This window comes from Canis lupus, chromosome 28 (assembly GCF_048164855.1).
Source record: "Canis lupus baileyi chromosome 28, mCanLup2.hap1, whole genome shotgun sequence".
NCBI classification, from domain to species: Eukaryota; Metazoa; Chordata; class Mammalia; order Carnivora; family Canidae; genus Canis; species Canis lupus.
Window position 1 is genome coordinate 9,888,547 of NC_132865.1, and position 20,103 is coordinate 9,908,649.

The 20,103-nt window shown below is 40.0% G+C and overlaps 1 protein-coding gene across 1 annotated transcript; it reads right to left on the reverse strand.

Annotated features, from left to right (window-relative positions):
- Positions 1 to 4,386: 4,386 nt before the first annotated feature.
- On the reverse strand, positions 4,387 to 15,114 carry CA3 (carbonic anhydrase 3). Its single transcript, XM_072804042.1, has 7 exons — positions 14,919 to 15,114; positions 13,914 to 14,111; positions 11,633 to 11,751; positions 9,554 to 9,646; positions 8,459 to 8,521; positions 7,336 to 7,491; positions 4,387 to 5,449 (listed from the first exon to the last, which is right to left on the reverse strand). Exons 1-7 carry the CDS (start codon positions 14,950 to 14,952, stop codon positions 5,330 to 5,332), a joined length of 783 nt encoding a protein of 260 aa, XP_072660143.1. The 5' UTR covers positions 14,953 to 15,114; the 3' UTR covers positions 4,387 to 5,329.
- Positions 15,115 to 20,103: the final 4,989 nt, after the last annotated feature.

Below are 20,103 nucleotides of genomic sequence, written 5' to 3' on the forward strand. Positions count from 1 at the left end.
ATACATTACATTATATATATGCATGTACGCATGCACAATGTTTCACATCAGCCTACATTACAGAGAGAATGTAGAAATATTCTTGTTACTCCTAAGATTGGCTCCTGGTGCAAGAACCAGACCCCCACATGTTCACTGAGCAGCAGGCTCCTTATTGCTGACTTTCTGCTGGCCCCTTTTCCCCCTCAGTTCTCAGTTCTTCCCCCTGGCTGGGCCTCGATCTATGCCTACGCTGCTTGGCTTGTATCATCACCTTACGCTTGCCAGGGAAGGGGTCTCTTTGGGGTCTCCAGGGAATGCCTTAGGTCCTCCATTAAAGCAAGCACACAGAGGAGCAGAAGTGTGAATTTTATTAGCCAAAGTTGCATAGTATTTTCAAACACTTCCACTTGTAATATACTTCCATGGGAGTCAAGCGTCCCTGGGGGAATGACTTCTCTTGAACAAATGTGTTTAGAACCATCCAAATTTCATATGAGTTGAGTGAGTATGATAGAAATGTTTGGACATGTTGAAACAGAGAGTATGTGCATTTAATGACCAAAATGTTTTCCCTGAGTTTCCAGCCTTCTCTACCTGGAAATAATTTGAATACAAGGGAGAATCTGATTCTCTGTTTACTGCACAGAGTTGATTCTCACCTGGCTAAAATTAGCTTTTAAATCACTGGGTTTTATGCCTCTGCAGTGCACTTGGTCCCCTGTGACTGCACAGTTAGACTCGCTCTTACTCCTGCTGATTACCTGTGATTATCTAGCTGGTCAAGTTGTCAGGTGGCTGCCATTAAACACCTTCAAATCTAAAGTAGTTCATCAGCTCTCAAGTCATCCATTCCCTTGATCCTAGATTTTATGCCTACACTGTTTTATTTCCTTTTATAATTGGAGTTGAGTCACCCCCAAATGGATAAACTCTCCTCCCAGGTTCACTTAACGCACCTCATTTAGGATCCTGATTTTATGACATGCCCAGACAAGACCCAAATTAATGTCATGGCAGGAGACTTTCTGTATTTACAATTAAGATAGATTTTCCACTTCATGCAGCACTCCAAGCGACTCTATCCTGCCATTTCAAAGTCAGTAAAGCAGAATGAATGCCTTAGTTTTCCCACCTCTCCTCTTTGGTTTATTTTCTGGTGTTTTGCCAATCATACACTTCCTCAGGTAAGGAACAGAGCTCTTGGAACAGAACCTTCCTCAGAAAAAATTCTCTGTCATCCTCCCAATCACTCCTTTGAGCATCATGCTGGTTTCTAATGTGGCCACATCTTGATTTTCTGCTACATGGGATGGGATGGGGCAAGAGTTATTGTCATTGTCAATGCCAAGCAGAGAGGAAATCCATTAGGGGAGCCCTTTACTGTAACTCCTTTACCATCATCTGAATTAAGATGTGGACTCATGCTGTTACTAATCGATACATGAAGAAAAAACATGATTTTAGATGCCGAATAAGCCATTAGAGTTTTTCCTGGTTAAAGTAAAATTAAGTTTCCAAAGAGAATTAACCCCTATTGAGAGTTTTACTATATGCTACAATAAATATTCTAAGGAGTTATATGCACCAACTCATTTAATTCTTAAAAACAAACAAAAAACCCTCTGAGCAAGTACCATGATTATTTCCTACTCACAGATGAGGAGACTGAGGCCAGAGAAATGAACTTGCTCGAAAGCACATATCCAGCAAGTGTTGTGTGACTTGCACCCAGGCCTCCGGAAGACTGAACAGGGCTAAAAAATGTTTGCTTCTCATTTATTTTGGTTTGGGTTCAACAACTACCAAACTTGAATCTCTAAGGGCTCACTTTTGGCTATTAAAATCCTCAAAAATAAGAAACCCTCGCCATCTTTTCGATAGATATTAATGGTTAATATATTAAACATTTGAGAAAAGGAAAAGGAATTTTCTGGATTAAAAAAAAAAAAAAAACAAGCAAACAAAACCCCTTATTGCTCTGCAACAGCCTGCCTTTTCATTTCAAAGTCATTTTTGTAATTATTTTGCTGCCATCTAGTGACCCAAGTGAAAATTAAATACATACAGGATTTTTGCCTTTTCATTTTCATTTTAAATTTGTTAAGTGCTAGCTTAGGGATAGTTTTTAAAAATCATTAAATTTTCCTATATTAAATCTGAAAAATTTTTATAATTTTCATTTTTAAGGATTATTTGAGAGAGAATGCGTGCGTGAGCGGGGAGGTGGGAGAGCGGGGTTGGGAAGAGGGCGAGAGAATCCCAAGCGGACTCTGTGCTCAGCGAGAGCCCAGCAAGAGACTCAACACCAGATTTGATCCCATGATCCTGAGATCACGACTTGAGCCGTAACCAAGTGTCCCATGCTTAATCAACTGAACCACACAGGCACCTGTTTTCTTTCTTTTTTTTTTTTTACCTCTTCTCACTTGTTCTTCTCAACTAAAATAATATTTTTGCTCATGTCCAGAATTCCTCTTTAGTATCAAATATGAAGACATTCAAAAAGAAAATAAAATCTAATTTATTTATGTGGTCTCTGATGTGGTTTGGGATTCTATTTGCTTTATAACAATTTTATTTGTGCCAATTTTTTACATGTATCCAAGAGAGTTTATAGCTGATCAATTTCATCCATGTTTATTTAATTACCCAAATGAGTAAAATTAGACATTGAAATCTGAAGTTTTACATATCCTATGTAGAATGCTTCCCAATGGGAATCCAATGGGAATCCAATTCAAATATTGGATTCATCTACGTAAATATTCACTGATTGCACATAAAAAGTTTTGGATCAGTGGTCAAAAATATTTACCTTCTCATAAGTATATTGTCCGCCCATTAAAGGAGTAAGATTATATTTGCATACCCTATATTCAGTAAATTCTTATTGATTATGTGCCATTCATAGACCCTTAAGGATACGGTTATCTGAATATTCTGACACACTTAATTCAAATTAGTTTCTGTTCTATGTTGACGTTTAAAAATATCTACAGTGACTACATCCTAAAGAACAAAAGTTGGCAGATGCTGAAACATGTTCAGCACACCTCCTAGCCACGTCCCCTCTACAGGTTGTGTATGCCACAATTTTGGGGGATCTTATGCGTGATCGTGAAGATGATCCCTCCATTGCAAAGGACATAAGTGTGGTTTCAATATCCCAATGAACATGTATAATAACTCAGCATTTTGAGTGCAGGGAGAAATTTGAAGTTTTAAGTTGGGTGATAATTGTGAGCATTGGCACTGACTCAGACTGGAAGGAAAAATATGTTCCAACAGGAAAGCTGTCACCTGAAGCTAAAGAGAACATTTTCCCAAGGAGGTCTAAAGTAAATAAGATGAGCAAAAACAAGCATTAGTCTTCATCGTGTAGAGTAACTGGTTATTCAAGAAGATGAGTATTTGCCCTGGGGTTATCTATGTTCATCACATCATTTATTCACCAAATATTTTTGAATGCTTCTAAAGTGCCAGGCACACTACTAGGCAATAAGGGGAATAACAATTTATAAGACTCACATCTGCACACTCATGGAACTCATGGTCGAGGGAGATAGCCTCTCTTGATTGGACGTTTTCCCTTAAAACAGTTCTAGCCTTGTTTAGCTATGTTCTTGAACAAGGACCACTGTAGCTGGTTTTAAGTTCTACGTTCCTCTCCCACACTGAGTGTATCTTGGGTGCGTTTTTACAGTGCTTTCAGCATTACTAAGTATCCTGAGAGAATCAGCTGGTATATTACCACTAATTGATGAAAGCTCCACACCTCCTAATTTCAAGGGATTTAATTAACACATCCAGTTCGCACTGACCAACCTGGTTTTACTTCACCCAAGTGGTAATCTATTAAATAACTTTAGTCTCTAGGGCTTTGTCACATGAATTGACTTCCAGCATCACAGGACTCTCCTGACCCAATACCATTTTCATTCGTTAGGGTGATGAAATTATTGCTGTCATTTTCTAACATAAGTTAACATACTAGCCAGTGATGTGATAAAAGACATATTAAAGGCATTAACTGCAAAGTTAGACTTTATGTCTAAACATATTAAATGTTTTGAAGGTCTCAATGTATGGACTTTTATAGTATCAGACTAGTGCCATCCCAATGCACATTTTAAAAAATAGAAGCATAAAAGCTACAGTCTGACTTGATTCCATGCCCCTAAGTAGCAACCATGGTACTGGGATGGACCCCAGAATCCTAAATCAGCCTTAAGGCTTCTGGAAAGCAGTCCATACTCTCGAATATACGGCCACACATCCCTCTTCTCAAGTCTGCTATTTTCCCCAAGGACCTTCACTGATTCTTAGCCACCCTGTGAGGAATGTAACATCCAATTAAAAGCGGAACCTGTGTGTTATCATCACTCTTCAGTTATAAACATAGACTTATAAACTCTGCCATTTTTAGTTTTATTCCATTACTGCCATTTAGGACCTTTTTCTTCACTAAAAAAACACAAGAAAATTTTTTTCATTCATGTCTTTATTAGTTTTGATGATCAGTACAACTGCTTTTACTTCAAGTGCAGCCATTCACGCCTTCGTGTTCTAGGAATTATTATTCCACCCTCAAATTAGAAAGATATCAGAGGCAATTTTTATCTTAATACGCATGCAAAAGAGAAAAGTAGTAAAATTAAAAATAAATGGCCCTCCTTCAGGTAAAGAAAAATGTTACGATAAAGTCAACCATCTTTATGAAGAAGAAATTCAAATATTGGATCAAATTTTTTAAACAATTGGATGAATGTGTTTTCCTTTTGTTGACAAACAAAACCAGGTAATCTTTACAGTAGCTAAAATTGTAATAAGTAATGGATCCCTTGGTTTTATTTAAGGATTAAAATGCATCTTTTCATTGCTCCGTGTATATAGACATTTAAGTGCCTTATATTTAATTCAGATTCCTTCCTTCGCTCTGCAATCTTTATACACATCTGCTTCTATATATAGAATTACTCATTATATCTTTAAGATGGACAACTCAAAATATAGAAAGAATAAAACTGAAGTTCTGTGAAATTTAAGATGACAGAAAAAAATGGTGCCCAATACCCATTTTTCTAAAACTTTCCTCTTTCACCTGTTTCTTCTTTGAAACCTTACTAACAATGCTACTTTTATAGGAAAGACGATTATTACAAAGGCCAAATGCTTTCGTATTATCTTGTCAAACGTAACTTTGGTTTCTCAATGATTGCACTCTTGCATACATTGTTCAGTGTGGAAAACTGAAGCATACTTGGAGTAAGGAGCACCAAAAGGAGACAAGGAACCAAGCTCTCCAATGGCAAGTTTCCTTTCCTGAAGAGGGCAAGCTCCTGCAGCCTCATTTGAAGGAGGCTTTCACCACCCTGCCCTTGATAGGCTGGGGAGGGCGCCAGTTCCCCACCAGGGGCACTGGGGGTTCATTCTCAGCACTGGAGAAGAGGCTCCGCAGCTTTGCCATCTGCAAGGGACAAGGGAAAGCTGTCAGCATGACGTTCAGAGCAAGTGGACATAGGCTACATGTGACAGAAACTTCTGGCTTTTACTTTTTAAAAAAATTTTTTTAAAGATTTTATTTGTTTATTTGACAGAGAGAAAGAGAAAGAGAGCACAAGCAGAGGTCGTGGCAGGCAGATGGAGAGGGAGAAGCAGGCTCTCCCAGAGCTGAGAGCCTGAAGTGGGCTCCATCCCAGGACCCCAGGATCATGACCTGAGCCAAAAGCATACGCTTAACCAATGGAGCCACCAGGTGCCCCAAATTTCCGCTTTTAAAACAAGACCAGCAAACCACAAAACCCGTTGGTCCAGAATTATCTGGTTAGCAGTTCCTGCATAATATAAACCTTTTCTTTATTTGTAAAATACATTTTTCTTCATTTTATATAGGATCCTCATGCCCTCTGGTCAAAGTGTTTGCTCCTGAGTTCTGAAGCAATTATTTTAATTTGGTGGGTCAGTATGAAGCATATACTTTATGTAGGAGGGCAATATCAGTGCAAATAATAAGCTTAATTGGCCTTCATTGTAGAAGTTTATGGAGTCTCTTTTTAACAAGAGAAAGAAATTAGTCATGCTGTACTTAAAATTTTAAGAACATTTTTGAAGATTTTTTTTTCTTAAGGGAGAAGAATTTAGGAAGTTATCATCAGTACTGTATCTCTACATGAAAATGTTTTTAGCTTCCTTCTTAAGAAAACTTCGTTCCTCTTTCAAAATACGTATATGAGTGAACCTATTAAATCTGATATTTTGGATATATGTTGCTAATTGATTTTAAGTTAAAAAAGAAAGAAGGAAGGAAGGAAGGAGAAAGAAGAAAGAAAGAAAAGAAAGAAAGAAAGAAAGAAAGAAAGAAAGAAAGAAAGAAAGAAAGAAAGAAAGAAAGAAAGAAAGAAAGAAAGAAAGAAAGAAAGAAAGAAAGAAGAAAGAAAGAAAGAAAGAAAAAAAGAAAGAAAAGAAAGAAAGAAAAAGAGAAAGAGAAAACACTTCTAACTTCATGAAAAAAATCTGATCTTTTGATAAAAATGATCATATGTACTTGAGCCTGTGACTGGCAGCAATAGGAATACTCCTGTCTTAAGTAAGGGAGACATACTGGTAAACTGACTTTAAAAATAGATATACATGATCTATGGTGTGGATTTCTGAGTTGTCCACTTGCTTTAATCAGTTCTTCTCCATATCCCTGCTCACATATTTTTTCCCAGTTTTTCCTTGAAAGTCTCTTTGACAAGTGTTGCAAGGACATTCTTTAGATGAACACTAAGAAGAAAGGCCTGAGCAACGAGGTTAAGAGGTATTGGAAACAGACAGACACTGGAATCTCAGCTCCTCAGCTCAGCTGTGTGATCATGAGCAAACTTAACCTATCTGAACTTAACCTATCTAAACCATGACTTAGGTATCTGTAAAAACTGGAAAGAAAAAAAAAAAAACTAGAAAAAAATCGTATACAGCTCACAGGGTTGTTAAATCCCTTCCATTAGTATCCTCGTCCCCAGGGCCTGTATTTATAATCTCCTACCAGTGCTTAGCATTTGGAGGGAGTTCCAAATTAACAAAGGCTAATTCATTTTAATGATCTAAACCCTTCTGTGTTTCTAGAGCATAAACTCAGTCACTGTTGAGGATGACAACCACCTTCAATGATCTGTGTTTATCCTGGTACTTTTGGAAGCCAGGTTTTAGAAAGTTGAGCAAACTGACCCTAATCAACTGGAGCAAACTCTGCAATGTCTAGTCATGGAGCTGTTCCGAAAGCATCTTCCATCTAGCATCTCTACCATACAGCCCCTCAGCGATGCAAGTTCGCCTGTACTCCAGGCTTTTGCCTGGGGCTGTGCTTACCTGGTCGGAGCTCACGGTCATGGGCTCCTTCAGCAGGATCCACACGATGCACTCCTCGCAGGGCGGTGTGGTGAAGGAGCCGTGGTAGGTCCAGTAGTCCCGGCAGGCAGGGAACAGGCAGGATGGGTCAAATTTTGTGAAGGGCGCCTCCTTGCCCTGGTAGAGAGCAGGGCACGGTGAACAGGTGCACCCATACTGCCCACCCCCAAGGGGCTCACCACTTTGTGAGGATGGATTTCAAGTGCAATAGACAAAAATGGAAATTTTTTTTTTTAATTTAAGTAGCCCCCACACTCAGCATGGAGCCCAAGTCGGGTCTTGCACTCAGGACCCTGAGATCAAGACCTGAGCTGAGGTCAAGAGTGGGACCTTAACCGACGGGTCACCCAGGCACCCCAAGAAAAACAGAACTCAAGCAAAGTTCATGCCTTTCAGAACTAAAAGTCAAAGGGGGGAAGCCAGTTTATCTTATGACTTTGGCACAATCATTGTAACATTTTATTCCCTATTAACTGTCAGTAGAACTCTAATTGCTCACTTCTCAAGAAAAAGAGAACTCACATCTCACTGGAACAGAAATATTTCATATAAGTTAATGCTTAGGTTCTCAATGATAAAAAAAAAACCAGGCTTGCTTGAATATTATATTCGGAATACTTTTTCTGGTGGTAAAAATAGCATTTGATTAGAACAGTTCCAAAGGCATTTAAAAGGAGTGTGTTAATTAGAAGAGTCTACTGTTAAGATTTAAAATATAAAGATGTCACCCAGGAGAGAGAGGGCAAGAGCAGGACCCAAATATTTAGTACTTCTGCACATGTGTGCATGCGTGTGTGCGTGTGTGTGTGTTGGGGAGCAGAGGATGACCATTCAACTTCTCTTACAACCACATCATGAAGAAGGTCATTATCTGACAGAGAATTTAATAAGCTGATATATGTGAAATTGCACTAAAAAATCATAAACCACACAAATAGAACAGTATTTGTTTGTATACATTTGCTTAGCATATTCATCAAACTTTGTAACCCTTTAGGTGGAACAAATACACTTGAAAAAGTAAAAATAAAAAAACGGACATACCCTGCTTTATGTTCTAGGAGGGAACATGATTTATTTTTACCTTTGTCTTAACTTTGTCCAATGCATCAAGAAACAGCTGGAACTCGCCCTTCTCACGTCCTATCTGTAAGTAAATCAAAAGCCAATAATTATATTTTTCCCTTCTCCGTAATTGATGATTGTCTTGGAAACTGACTTTGATCCATCCATCTGCAACTAGTGTTTATAAATCTGCAAGAATATCTTGTACAAAGCAAAAACAGAAGTTTATTTCTCCCCTAAGATCTTAGGGTATATATTTTCTGAACTAAATTTAGACTCCAGGCCTCTGAAGCACAAAACCACAAAATTACATGTTGATTTATTTCTATGTCCTTGACCTTCCCTGCAGTCATTCTACTTTTTTTTATATATATAGAATTAAAGCTAGGATGGATTCAATGTATGTAAAACTAAATTTATTTTCTTCCAGTACAGACCCTCTCCATTTCCTGTTGCATTGCATTCAATCACTGAAAATGACCCAATGAGTTCAGGACATAAAACAAATTAGGTCATTCAAAAAGAAAGAAGCTAGATTTTCACCTCTGGCTTAAAATCTAGATTATGTTACCGCTAAATTCATGTGTTAATGACACTAAGTCCACTTTAAACTAAAGTTGGCCCAACAACACACACATTCCATGTGCTATCTTAGCCTGGGATCATGTGAGTGGTAGCCACCCTAAGCTGAGGGGATGTCCAGCCAGGAACTTGGCATCACAGTGGTTCCCAACATGGGCTTTTCTGGTTTCCAGTGCAATCGAAATAGAGTAGCGGGAAGGGATAATGAAACAATGCTGCTTTTGCCCTCCCCAGCCCTAAAATAAGCTCCTTCCAAGGCTCTGTCTCCGTTGCCCCTACACACACTCACACACTCATTCTTGAGAGAATTTAGAAGAGTTAGGGGCACTGACATATGGCAAAAGGTACACTTAGAAGGAAGGGCTAAATATTTTGAGCTGACTTTACCAGACATATCTTGATTAGTTGAATGAGTAATGACATTCATTCCTCTCTCCCCTTTCAATAAAAGGAAGGAATGAAACTCATGCTATCCTAACCACGGATAAGGAACAAAGTTTTGACAGAGAAACGTGGTCAATTTTTACCTTACCTTCAGAAAAATACCAACCACAGCTATCCCGTCAGGTTGCTTGAGAGCTTCTCCATAAGTGTTATACTTTGGATTCCAGTGAACCAAATGAAGCTGAAACCACAGAATACAGGTTATGAGGTAAATTTCTCGAGTAAGAAAATGAGTATAAAATCATTCACAATAAACCTGATAATTTTACAAATCTAAAGTTGCCGAGCGCTCTCCTGGGAAGTTGATAGAATTCTAAATATTAACAGGCACTATTTTGGTGACATTTTTAATGGTTCAACTGAAAAGTGTATGAGACTATTACAAGTAGATCTAGAACTTTGTAATAAGCGGTGAGGCAACACCGAACTTTTGTTAAACTAATTCAAAATGTAGTTTCGTACAACATTACTCCTTTTTCTAACAAATCAAACCGTGAAACGTAGAGTGATAAGCAAGAAGCAGATAACATCTTAAAGTTACAATTTAATTGGGAAATGGGGAGAACAAACAATAGTAAAATTCTTGGGCATTTTCATATTTTCCTCCTTTTAGCAGCCAGTGGTTACTGGTGGTAACCTAACCTTAATGTAGAACACAGAACACAGATACCAGCTTTTTTTTTTTTTTTTTTTTTTTTTTAGGTACCAGCTTAATTAGTCAAACTTCTCACATCGAGTTACACAGAATGGTAAGAGAATACAATAGTTCACAGCAGTCAAGAATATTGTATTCAAGACCAAAAGTGTTGAGATAATCCCATGTGAAAGGCCAAAGCACAAGCCATGCCCACAGTTGTAAGGAATACACCAAACGTTCCCCAATTTCAGGGGGAAGTGATCCAGAGGGCGCTGTCAATCGTTTATTTATTCTGTCACTGGCTTTCTAGATGAGCTGTAGAAAAATGGAATGATCCTAGTGAAATACTTCGGGTCTCCTGGAGTTTCATTTAAGCTACCTCAGCATGCTGCCTGAGGGAGTGAACACAAGTGTCTCCGAGGTCCCTGTCCCAGCCCCTATGTTGGCCGGAGCCTAGGACCAGAAAAGAGTGTGGCAGTAAAAAACTGGAATGATCCTCACCTCTTGGGCATTTGTCACCCTTCACAGGCTTAGCTTTAGAAAAACAATATGCGCTAGGCTTGTCTTCTGTCCCTGTAATTTGCTGCCTTCATCTCAGCTACAAATCATGCTTTTCTTTACTGGGTTAACGGAGACAGTAGTATTTGCTCATATTAAATTGTAAGTGTATCTATATTTACCTATTCACTTGTGTGTGTGTGTAAATATATACATATACACAATCATACACACTTATGTATGCACACCCTTCATTAGGAGACTAGAACAAGAGCATTAGCCAGAGCTTCTAAATGCTATTTTTAGAGCACTACGTTCTTATAAAAGAAGCAGCCAAAGGCACTGGACAAGATGATAAATTCTGGGGACCCTTGGGTGGATCGGTCAGTTAGGCAGCCGGCTCTTGGTTTAGGCTCAGGTCATGCTCTCAGGGTCTTGGGACGGGGCCTCATGTAGGGCTCTCTGCTCAACGGGGAGTCTGCTTCAGATTCTCTCCCTCTGCCCCTCCCCGCTCTCTCGTGATCTTGCTCTCTCTAAAATAAATAAACCGTAGAAAAATAAAAAGGTGATAGATTCTGAAGCCCACCTACATAAGGTAGAGCACCAGGTTTAGCACCCAGCTCTGTGACTTTGTCATGTAACTTTTCTGTGACTCAGTTTCCTCATCTGTAACCCATCTCATTGAGTTGCTGAGAGGATCAAATGAGTTAATATTTGGAAGCACTTAATAAGTACTAGCTATCCTTATCTTTTCTGTTCTGTTCAGGACCTTGGTCTTTTTTTTTTTTTAATTATGAAACTACCATCCAATTTCTTTTTTTTTTTCTTAATATAACCTTGACAAATTTCATGCATGATACTCACTCACCTCCACTCTTTCAATCGTCTAGCCTAGAATATGCTTAAACTACTACAGCACTTTTCACAACCTCAGGCTTGAAGGAAGGGCAGTGGATGTGACTTTTTTGTTATTTTTCACTTTTCAGTTTTCACTCTGGGAGGCCCAGAGTGGGTCACGGCCATTCCTCCTACCTCTGCTGCATACTTGACTCCATCCACGGTGTGCTCAGAGCCGTGATCATCGGAGGCGCCCCAGTGAAGATGAAACTGGCGAAGCCGGTAGGGTCCAGTGAGAGGACCACCCCTCAGCACTGTGAGTCAGAGAAGCTAGGTCAACGGTGAATTCATGCTTCTTTTAGAGTCCTACTTTAAACAAGTGCTCTTATAGCCAAAGTTTGAAGGGCAAAAGTGGTCAATCTGCTGGGTAGATGATACTGTTCTCAAGCACACTGGTCTCTTTCTCACGAAGTCTTGGGCTATATCAAAATAAATGATTTCTCTTTTCTGTCTTGTTTCGTTTGCTTGTTTTATTATGTTTAAAATGTCAATATAACATCTATGATGATAAAATTAAAACAAAAGATGGGCAATAAGGATGTGGACAGTCAACAAATGAGTCGGTTGTGTGGTGCGGTGAGAAGAACATGACAGTTGAGAGCCAGACAGATGGAGGTTCAAATCCTAGCTAATTGTGTGATCTCAGGCAAGTTGCTAAACTTCTCTGAACCTGTTTTTGCTTCTCTATGAAGGTGATAATAATATCAACCTTTCAGAGCTGCCGTGAGGATTAAATGAGATTAAGGACTTTAAAGTGTTCATCATGTTGCCCAATACACGAATCCCTGAGCAAATGTGAATTCCTTCCCCATGTCTTGCCTCCAACTCCACTCATCTTTAAGACTACAAGCAAAAGCTGTCGTCCACCTCGAACTTAGACTGTGTCTATTCAAATGAGGTAAAATGACAAATTCAGAAATTTCTCAGAGAATCGATCAATGTGGATAACTAAACTAGATAATTCTTGGCAGCATTAATTTCTTTAGTTTGTTGTCCAAATACTTCAACCCATCACATTATTTTGATCTCACTTCATTCACCTGGAGAATGATTTAGAGGTCCAAATATTTTCTGCAAGACATTGGAAATTATGCAAAAATCCTAAAATCAAGATTTAGGAACATAAACTAGATCAAAATATAATTCAGAGAGTAACTATTCCAGAAAGGATTGACCAACTATTGGCTGAAAGGGCACTGAAAGCCACATACCATAAATCTAAAACAATAGAGCTAGACTTGTATGAGCTTGGTCATGTAGAAATAAGTGGTTTGATTCACGGCATTTTTCCAGTCCAAGCACTAGAACAGTTATTTTCTGGACATATGAGTCCAACTTAGGATAATTCATATGGAATTGTCCATATTTTGCAAGCAAAAACAGTATTTTCATGTGGTTCAACATAATAGGTACTATTTATTTTGTTGCTTATCCTTCAGAATGGAACTTGATTTAAAAGGACAAAAGGGAAAAAAGTAACAGTAACATGAAAATTTATTGTTTAAGAAAATATAAATTTCTATGATACTCATTACTGGGAGCCTCCTAATAAGTAGAGATTATGACACTCTTGCCCCTTACTATAACATCCTTGGGAATATTCATTTATATATATATATCAATAAGGATAATTTTAACTTTTTTACAAATGTGGTTGTAAGAAAATGTATTCTTGTACATCAAGCACCAAAATATTAAAGATAGATTCTTTCTTACCTCATTTACAGTGAAATGAAGGATTTCTAAGTAGCCTGCTTTTATTTCACTGGTTTGCTTAATAATGTAGTAAAATAAAGAGTCTTTTAAAATGTGATTTTTCATTTTCGTGCAACACAAATCACTACTCACGAAATTGTCAGATACTTCAAAACCACTTGCCAAAAGGATTAATCAAATGAACCCCACTGAAGCATTGAAGGCAATCTTCCTGACTCATGCAATGACCTCATTCTCTCCCTTGGATTGGCCCCTACCCACACACCAGGGAGAGAAAGTGCCTACTTTGGGTTTTTTCCATGTTCCTTGCTTTGTAGAAAGGACTCTCTACCACATGTGGGAATGGGAACCTTGCTCTCTAGACTGTGGTCAGAAACCTCAGGTGTAGGCCATCCAAAATGACATTCTTTTGGACTCATCGCCTTCTTATCAAGCCACATTTCAAGAACTCATTGCCAACTTTTAGCTTGGTCATGGGCCCGTTTTGCAGCAGCGAAGTTGACCAGGTTAGAGAGAGAGGCATTCCTATTCAACGCATGAACATAATTCTTCATGACTAGAGCCAAACAGAATGTCATCTCCATTTTCAGAGATGAAGGGACCCCTCTTCCCACTAATTCTGTTACTGTATCCTAAGTCTAATTTTGCCAATATGGACATTGGAAATGTCCGTGGGCCTTTACCTAAGCGTCATACTTACTTGACCGATCATAAGTATCATCAAACACAACCCTGCAGGTCTTCCCATTGTTCAAGATGGTCTTGCAAGAGCCAGGATCATAAGAGGCTGACCACGGCAGCAGAGAAGGGTCATGCCTGATGTCTTTAGTATGCAGTTCGATGGGCGACTGGTTGTCTCCCTTGGCAATGGGGTAAAGTTCATGCCAGTGGTCAGGACCTAGGAAATCAAGTTGAGGGGATTTATGTATTTGGCGGCACATTCCAAGTCGTCTTTCTAACTGACCAAATCAGCAAAATACATGGAGGCTAGTCTGTACTTATGAAAAGGTCTTGGATTTCAGCTTGGGCATGCCAATGCTCAGCATTTAAGACCTTTTCATAGTTTCCTTAATACTATACTTAGAAATATAAACCATCTCCCTGCTTGCTCAAGAGTAGAACCTCAAAGGCTTATTTTTGAAATGCGCTGCATCACCTGTTTTACCAATGCCATCTTCTGCCATAAAGCTGGAATAAAAAATACCCTCAAAGCTGTGGTATTCAAAGCTCACCCCTATTTCTTTTACCACCGGGTGAGCAGAAGCCAGCAGGCAGAGCAAGGATTCTGAAGCCACCACCAGGCTCAGAGAGGTTAAGTGCTTGCCTAGTAGCTCAGGAGGAGTAAGGAACAATCAGAACTGGACCTGGTGGTGGGGGTGGGGGGGGTAGGGGGGTGGGGGGGGTTCCTGACTTCTCAGTCAGAGGTAGTGTGACCCTGGGCACGGTACCCAGCCTCTCTCCGCACTTCTGTTGCTTCCAGTGGAAGTAACAAGGGCTCCAGGGAGAGCTAAATGAGATAAAGGTAAAAGGGTCAGCCGCTTAAGGCACTTGCTAGGTGCTCAGGCAACGTTGGTTTCCTTGGACTCTTCCCAAAGTTCCCCACGCACTCCCTGGGGTCGCGCACTTTCCGTGCAATGCCAGGGGATCCTCCGGCAGCATCCGGGACCAGGGCTGGGGCTGGGGGGCGGGGGGCGCCCCTACTCACCGTTGTGGCTGGCGTAGCCCCACTCCTTGGCCATGGTCGTGTCCGCGGGCCCTGGGCTCCCTCCTCTCCCGGGCTTCGCGCAGAGTCCCCGCGGAGCGCGCGCCTTTTATATAGGGCCCCCGCACCCGGCCCGGCCTTATTAGGTCAGCGGGGGTGGGGCAGGGGGGCTAAAGTGGATTGGGGTGGTATTTGGGAGGCGGGGTGGGGGAAGCCAATGAATTCCGAGAGCTGGACAGCTGTCGGGCAGGGAGGAGGGGGGCGGAAGGAGGGCCCCCCAGCCCAGCCCACCGCACCCCACCCCTCCCCGGGAACCTGGGCTCGCTGCTCTCCTAGTCTCCCGCCCCCCCCAAGCCGGGCTGCTGTCCTAAGGGGGGCGCCGCCGACGTGCACAAGTGCGGGCGACTCTGGCCCCATCCTCCCTCCCTCCCTCCCTCCCTCCTTCCCTCTTCCAGGCCTTTCGGGGCTGTTCCTGCAGGAGACCCGGGCGGCAGCTCAGCTCTGCAGCCGGGCGGCGTTGCAGCCTCGCCTCGAGGTTTGCTTCCAGCGCAGGCTGCTTGCTTGTCTGCCCGCGGTCCCGGGCGCTCCGGGGACTGGATTCCGCGCCAGCGATCCGGTTACGGTAGCTGGAAAGAGCACGTCTGTTTGCCTGACCCGTGTCTGACTCCCTTGCAGGCAGCTTGTAAAATCTTAGGAGCAAGAGGATGGGGAGCAAGAGGCCGGGAGGGACAATAACCTTAGAGAGATGGACAGTGACGCCCTGTCCTTGGTACCGCGCCAGCAGCAGGTCCCGACCCAGCGGGTCCCTTGGGTCTGCGGGCCGCGGGGCCCCGGGAGCGGGGTGCACCCCAGGGTACCCTGGAGCAGCAGCCCGGGTCTGATCTGGCCCTCGCGGTGGGGGCTGCACCTCTGCTCACCAAAAGTCAGGACATTCTAGAGGGTTGGGAGGCCACACACATAAAGCAGGGCCTCCTCCTCCAAGACCTAATGAAAGATCAGAAGAAAGGGAAGAGGAAAGGCTTCCAGAATTGCTTTTTTTTTTTTTTTATTCCTCTTCCCTTTCCAAGTTGTTTTATAAAATGATGACCCATGCGAAAGGAGAATGGAACTGGCACACATACCCAATGCACACATGACAGAGAGAAATTCTTAAACGTCTGTGTATGGTTTACATTGAAGAAGTCAGTGTGGCGGATATCTATAACTCTAAGAGTAGGTTGTAAAATTTCTTCTTTGTTCTAGGACGGTAATGATTTTTATTTATAAAAAAAAATACAGCAAAGAGACACGAGCCTAATTGCAGTGCTATCTTGAATAAGCTTGCAATATACGTTTCCTTAATTACTTTGACTTTTCTGGATGCTAGTATGCGTATTTGGGGACTACTGAACTTGAAAAGGAAATCTCTCATCATGGTAAAGATAGCTCATCCCCAAGGCATGTGGAATGACTGACCACACTCATAACCTGGACGCCAGGGGAGTCACTCCCCAGCGTATTTTTGTAGCCAGGGATCATTTGATCCACACAATAGCAATGTGGAATCAAGAACTGAGATAGTTCGGAAAATCCAAGCAAACAGCAAAGCAAATGCCCTTCGACTCTGAGCTCAATTATGTCCACGTGGGATCAGAAAGCCTGCAGATGTAGGACATCTGGGGTCAATTTTCTGCTTTACTGTGATAATGTGGTGCTATGGTTTGTGGTTAATGGAGGTGTTTTATGTTTCTTATTAAATGCATAATCATTTGTGTCAGTAAACTAGGATCTGGTTTCAATTCATCGAACCAGGATAATCTCTCTTTTTCTGATATGTGTGGTTTAAGGTTAGTAACTACATTTCATGTTACTGGTACAGTAGCAATAGAGATAAAGTGGATTTTTTAAATATTTATTTACTTATTATTTATGATAGACATAGAGAGGGAGAGAGGCAGAGACACAAGAGGAGGGAGAAGCAGGCTCCATGCCAGGAGCCTGACGCGGGACTCGATCCCGGGACTCCAGGATCGCAACCTGGGCCAAAGGCAGGCGCTAAAATAAAGTGGATTTTTTATTGAAGTATAGTTGACATACAATATAGTCTTAGTTTCAGGTGTACAGCACGGTGATTGGACATTTAGAGACATTATCAAATGAACACCGTGTAAGTCTGGCTACCATCTGTCCCCATACAAAGCCATTACAATATTAGCGACTATATTCTCTATGCTGTACTTTACATACCTGTGATTTATTTATTTTATAACTAGAAGTGCATACCCCCTAACCCCCTTAGCCAATTTCAGCCATCCTTTCCCCTGTCCTTCTGCACCAGCAACCAATGGTTTGTTCTCTGTATTTATGAGCCGTTTCTGCTTGGTTTTGTTTGCTCATCTATTTTGCTTTCTAAATTCCACAGTAAATGAAATCATGTGGTATTTGTCTTTCTTCGTCTGACTTATTTCACTTAATATAACACCCTCTAGGTCTGTCATGCTGTCACAAATGGCAAGATTTCATTCTTTTGTATGGTTGCATAATATTTCATTATATATCACCCATATTTTCTTTATCTGTTCATCTATTGATGGACACTTGGAATGTTTCCATGTCTTGGCTATTGTAAATAATACTTGAGTAAACATAAGGGTGTATATATATATAAAATATATATATAATATATATATTTTTATATATATAATATATATATAATATAATATATATAATATAAATATATTATATATTTATATTATATATAATATATATAATAAATATATATTATATATAAATATATATATTTTATATATATATATATCTTTACAAACTGGTGCTTTCATTTTCTTCAGGTAAATAGCTGAAGTAGAATTGCTGGATCATGAATTTTTTTGAGGAATCTTCATACTGTTTTCCATAGTGGCTGCACCAATTCACATTTCCATCAACACTGTACAAAAGTTCCCCTTTTCTCTATAGCCTCAACAACACTTGTTATTTCTTGTCTTTTTGATTCTAACCATTCTAAATGCTGTGAAGTCATATATCATTTTTGAGTTGTATTTCCCTGAGGATTAGCGATGCTGAGCATCTTTTCTCATGCATCTGTTGGCCATTTGTACATCTTCTTGGGAAAAACATCTATTCTGGTCCAGATCAAGCATTTAATAAAATCTTTATGCCAAGCATATCCTTACCCAAAGGATAAACACCTAGTAGAGCAATTTCTGGGTTGTAGGGTGGCTCTATTTTCAACTTTTTGAGAAAACTACATACTGTTTTCTGGAGTGGCTGTACCAGCCTGCATTCCCACCAGCAGTGTAAGAGGGCTCCCCTTTCTCTGCATCCTTGCCAACATTTGTTGTTTCCTGATTTGTTAGTTTTAGCCATCCTGACTAGTATGAGGTGGTATCTCATTATGGTTTTGATTTGTGTTTCCTGATGCCGAGTGATGTTGAGCACTTTTTCATGTGTCTGTTGACCATTTGTATGTTGTAATGAAGGAATTTTAAAAATAGGTTGCCATTAATTCAAATAAATAAAAGCCTCTCTACCATGAGTAAATAATAAATTAAAGACTGTACACAATGCCATATAATTTCAAATAAACACTAGATAGAATTTGCAAAGTGAAATATTTAACAGTTTAGGTACATGATCTCAAAAAATGGTGGTTGGTGTTTTCATTGTATTTTCCTGTATGAAAGTCAATAAAAATGAGAATTTCAAAACAATTAAAATCAAATCATGTCATTTTACATCATAAAATACTGGGATGCCTGAATGGCTCAACAGCTAAGCTCTGCCTTCAGCTCAGGGCATGATCCTGGAGACCCGAGATCGAGGCCTATATCGGGCTCCATGCATGGAGCCTGCTTCTCCCTCTGCCTACGTCTCTGCCTCTTTCTCTCTGTGTCTCTAATGAATAAATAAATAAAATCTTAAAAAAATAGACCATAATACACTTTTTAGAAGCCACAGATTAATTATCTGCATCTCAGTTGATTTACTCCAGCATGTTTGCCTATAAATTTCAAAATTCCCTGTCAATGGTGCAATGAGATAACTTTGAACTGTGTTGAAAACTTTGAGATTTCTGGAGTTGGTTTTTAAAAGAAAACTGAAAAAGAGCTAGGAATGATTAATTATAAATTATCTCCTAGCATAATGACAGCATTTCTCCCAACACCTTTATTGGAAAGTTGATATAGTGAGCAATTTATAGGATTTTTCCCAAAAAATGAGTGTGCTTATAAGAGAGAGGTCAGAGAAAGAGAGTAAAAGAGAAACAGTGAGACCACAGAGCAACTAAGAAAGATAATTTAGGTAAACAAAAGTTTTGGAGGGGGGTAGAATGTCTGAATGTGGAAGTCTCAACTAAGCCAAAAGGCTAATTAAAATCAAAATCTTAAATTAATCTATTTAACTTTCAGATATAACATAACTTTCACCTTCCTCCTTGACAATGTTTTTTGCTTTTTCTTTTTTTCCCAAAAAGCTATCAGGAAGCTTAACTCCCCATATTAGAGAGGAACACGATAGACCGAGTTCCTGAGGTTGTCACCAGTAACAACTGAACCTCTTGGATTGGATCCTAAATTTTGATTCCTGCTCATGGCAAGTTTGCAGAAGGCCTTGTCCCAACTAGTGGCTGTTACTAAAATGTATCAATTTAAGAGAGTTACTTTATTTGAGAGGGGGAAGCATGAATCCAAAGGTGAGGACCCCCAAAATCTATGCAGTGAGATTTGATCATCAAGGTTTATAAATTTAAACTATTTTCTTTTCAATTTAAATTCTTCTCTTAAAAAGCAATAGTAACATCTTAAGCAGTGGAAAACTTAAACTTTCTGGTAGCTCTCTTAGGATCAAATTTAGATGGTCAAATAGAGTTTTCAGTACCTTAATGATAGTATTTGCTTGCAAAATTAACAAGTGGAGTTGTATTTTATTTTGCCATTTCATAGCATTCACGTGACCCTTTGCCTGAATCTTTCTTTGACCTTCAGGCACCCCATCTTTGAAACAGAGAATAATGCCTGCCTTACAGGAGCCTTATGAGGCTTAAATGAGATAATATAGTAAAGTACTTATTACAGCGTAGGCCAGTGTATTTTTTCCTCAACAAAGCTAGTACCTTCTGTGGCCTTTTTCATTTGTCCAATTTATCTTTGGGCAAGCACTACTTTAAATAACTCTTGTTTCTGGTTGG

What these genes read in the sequence shown, in the direction of transcription:
- CA3 (XM_072804042.1), bottom strand. Translation starts at nt 14,952, where the DNA reads ATGGCCAAGGAGTGGGGCTACGCCAGCCACAACG. An exon ending in GAGTCAAGTATGCAGCAGAG is followed by an intron (nt 9,647 to 11,632) that starts GTAGGAGGAATG and finishes CTGTGGTTTCAG; the next exon opens with CTTCATTTGGTTCACTGGAA. An exon ending in TGACCGTGAGCTCCGACCAG is followed by an intron (nt 5,450 to 7,335) that starts GTAAGCACAGCC and finishes TGTCCCTTGCAG; the next exon opens with ATGGCAAAGCTGCGGAGCCT.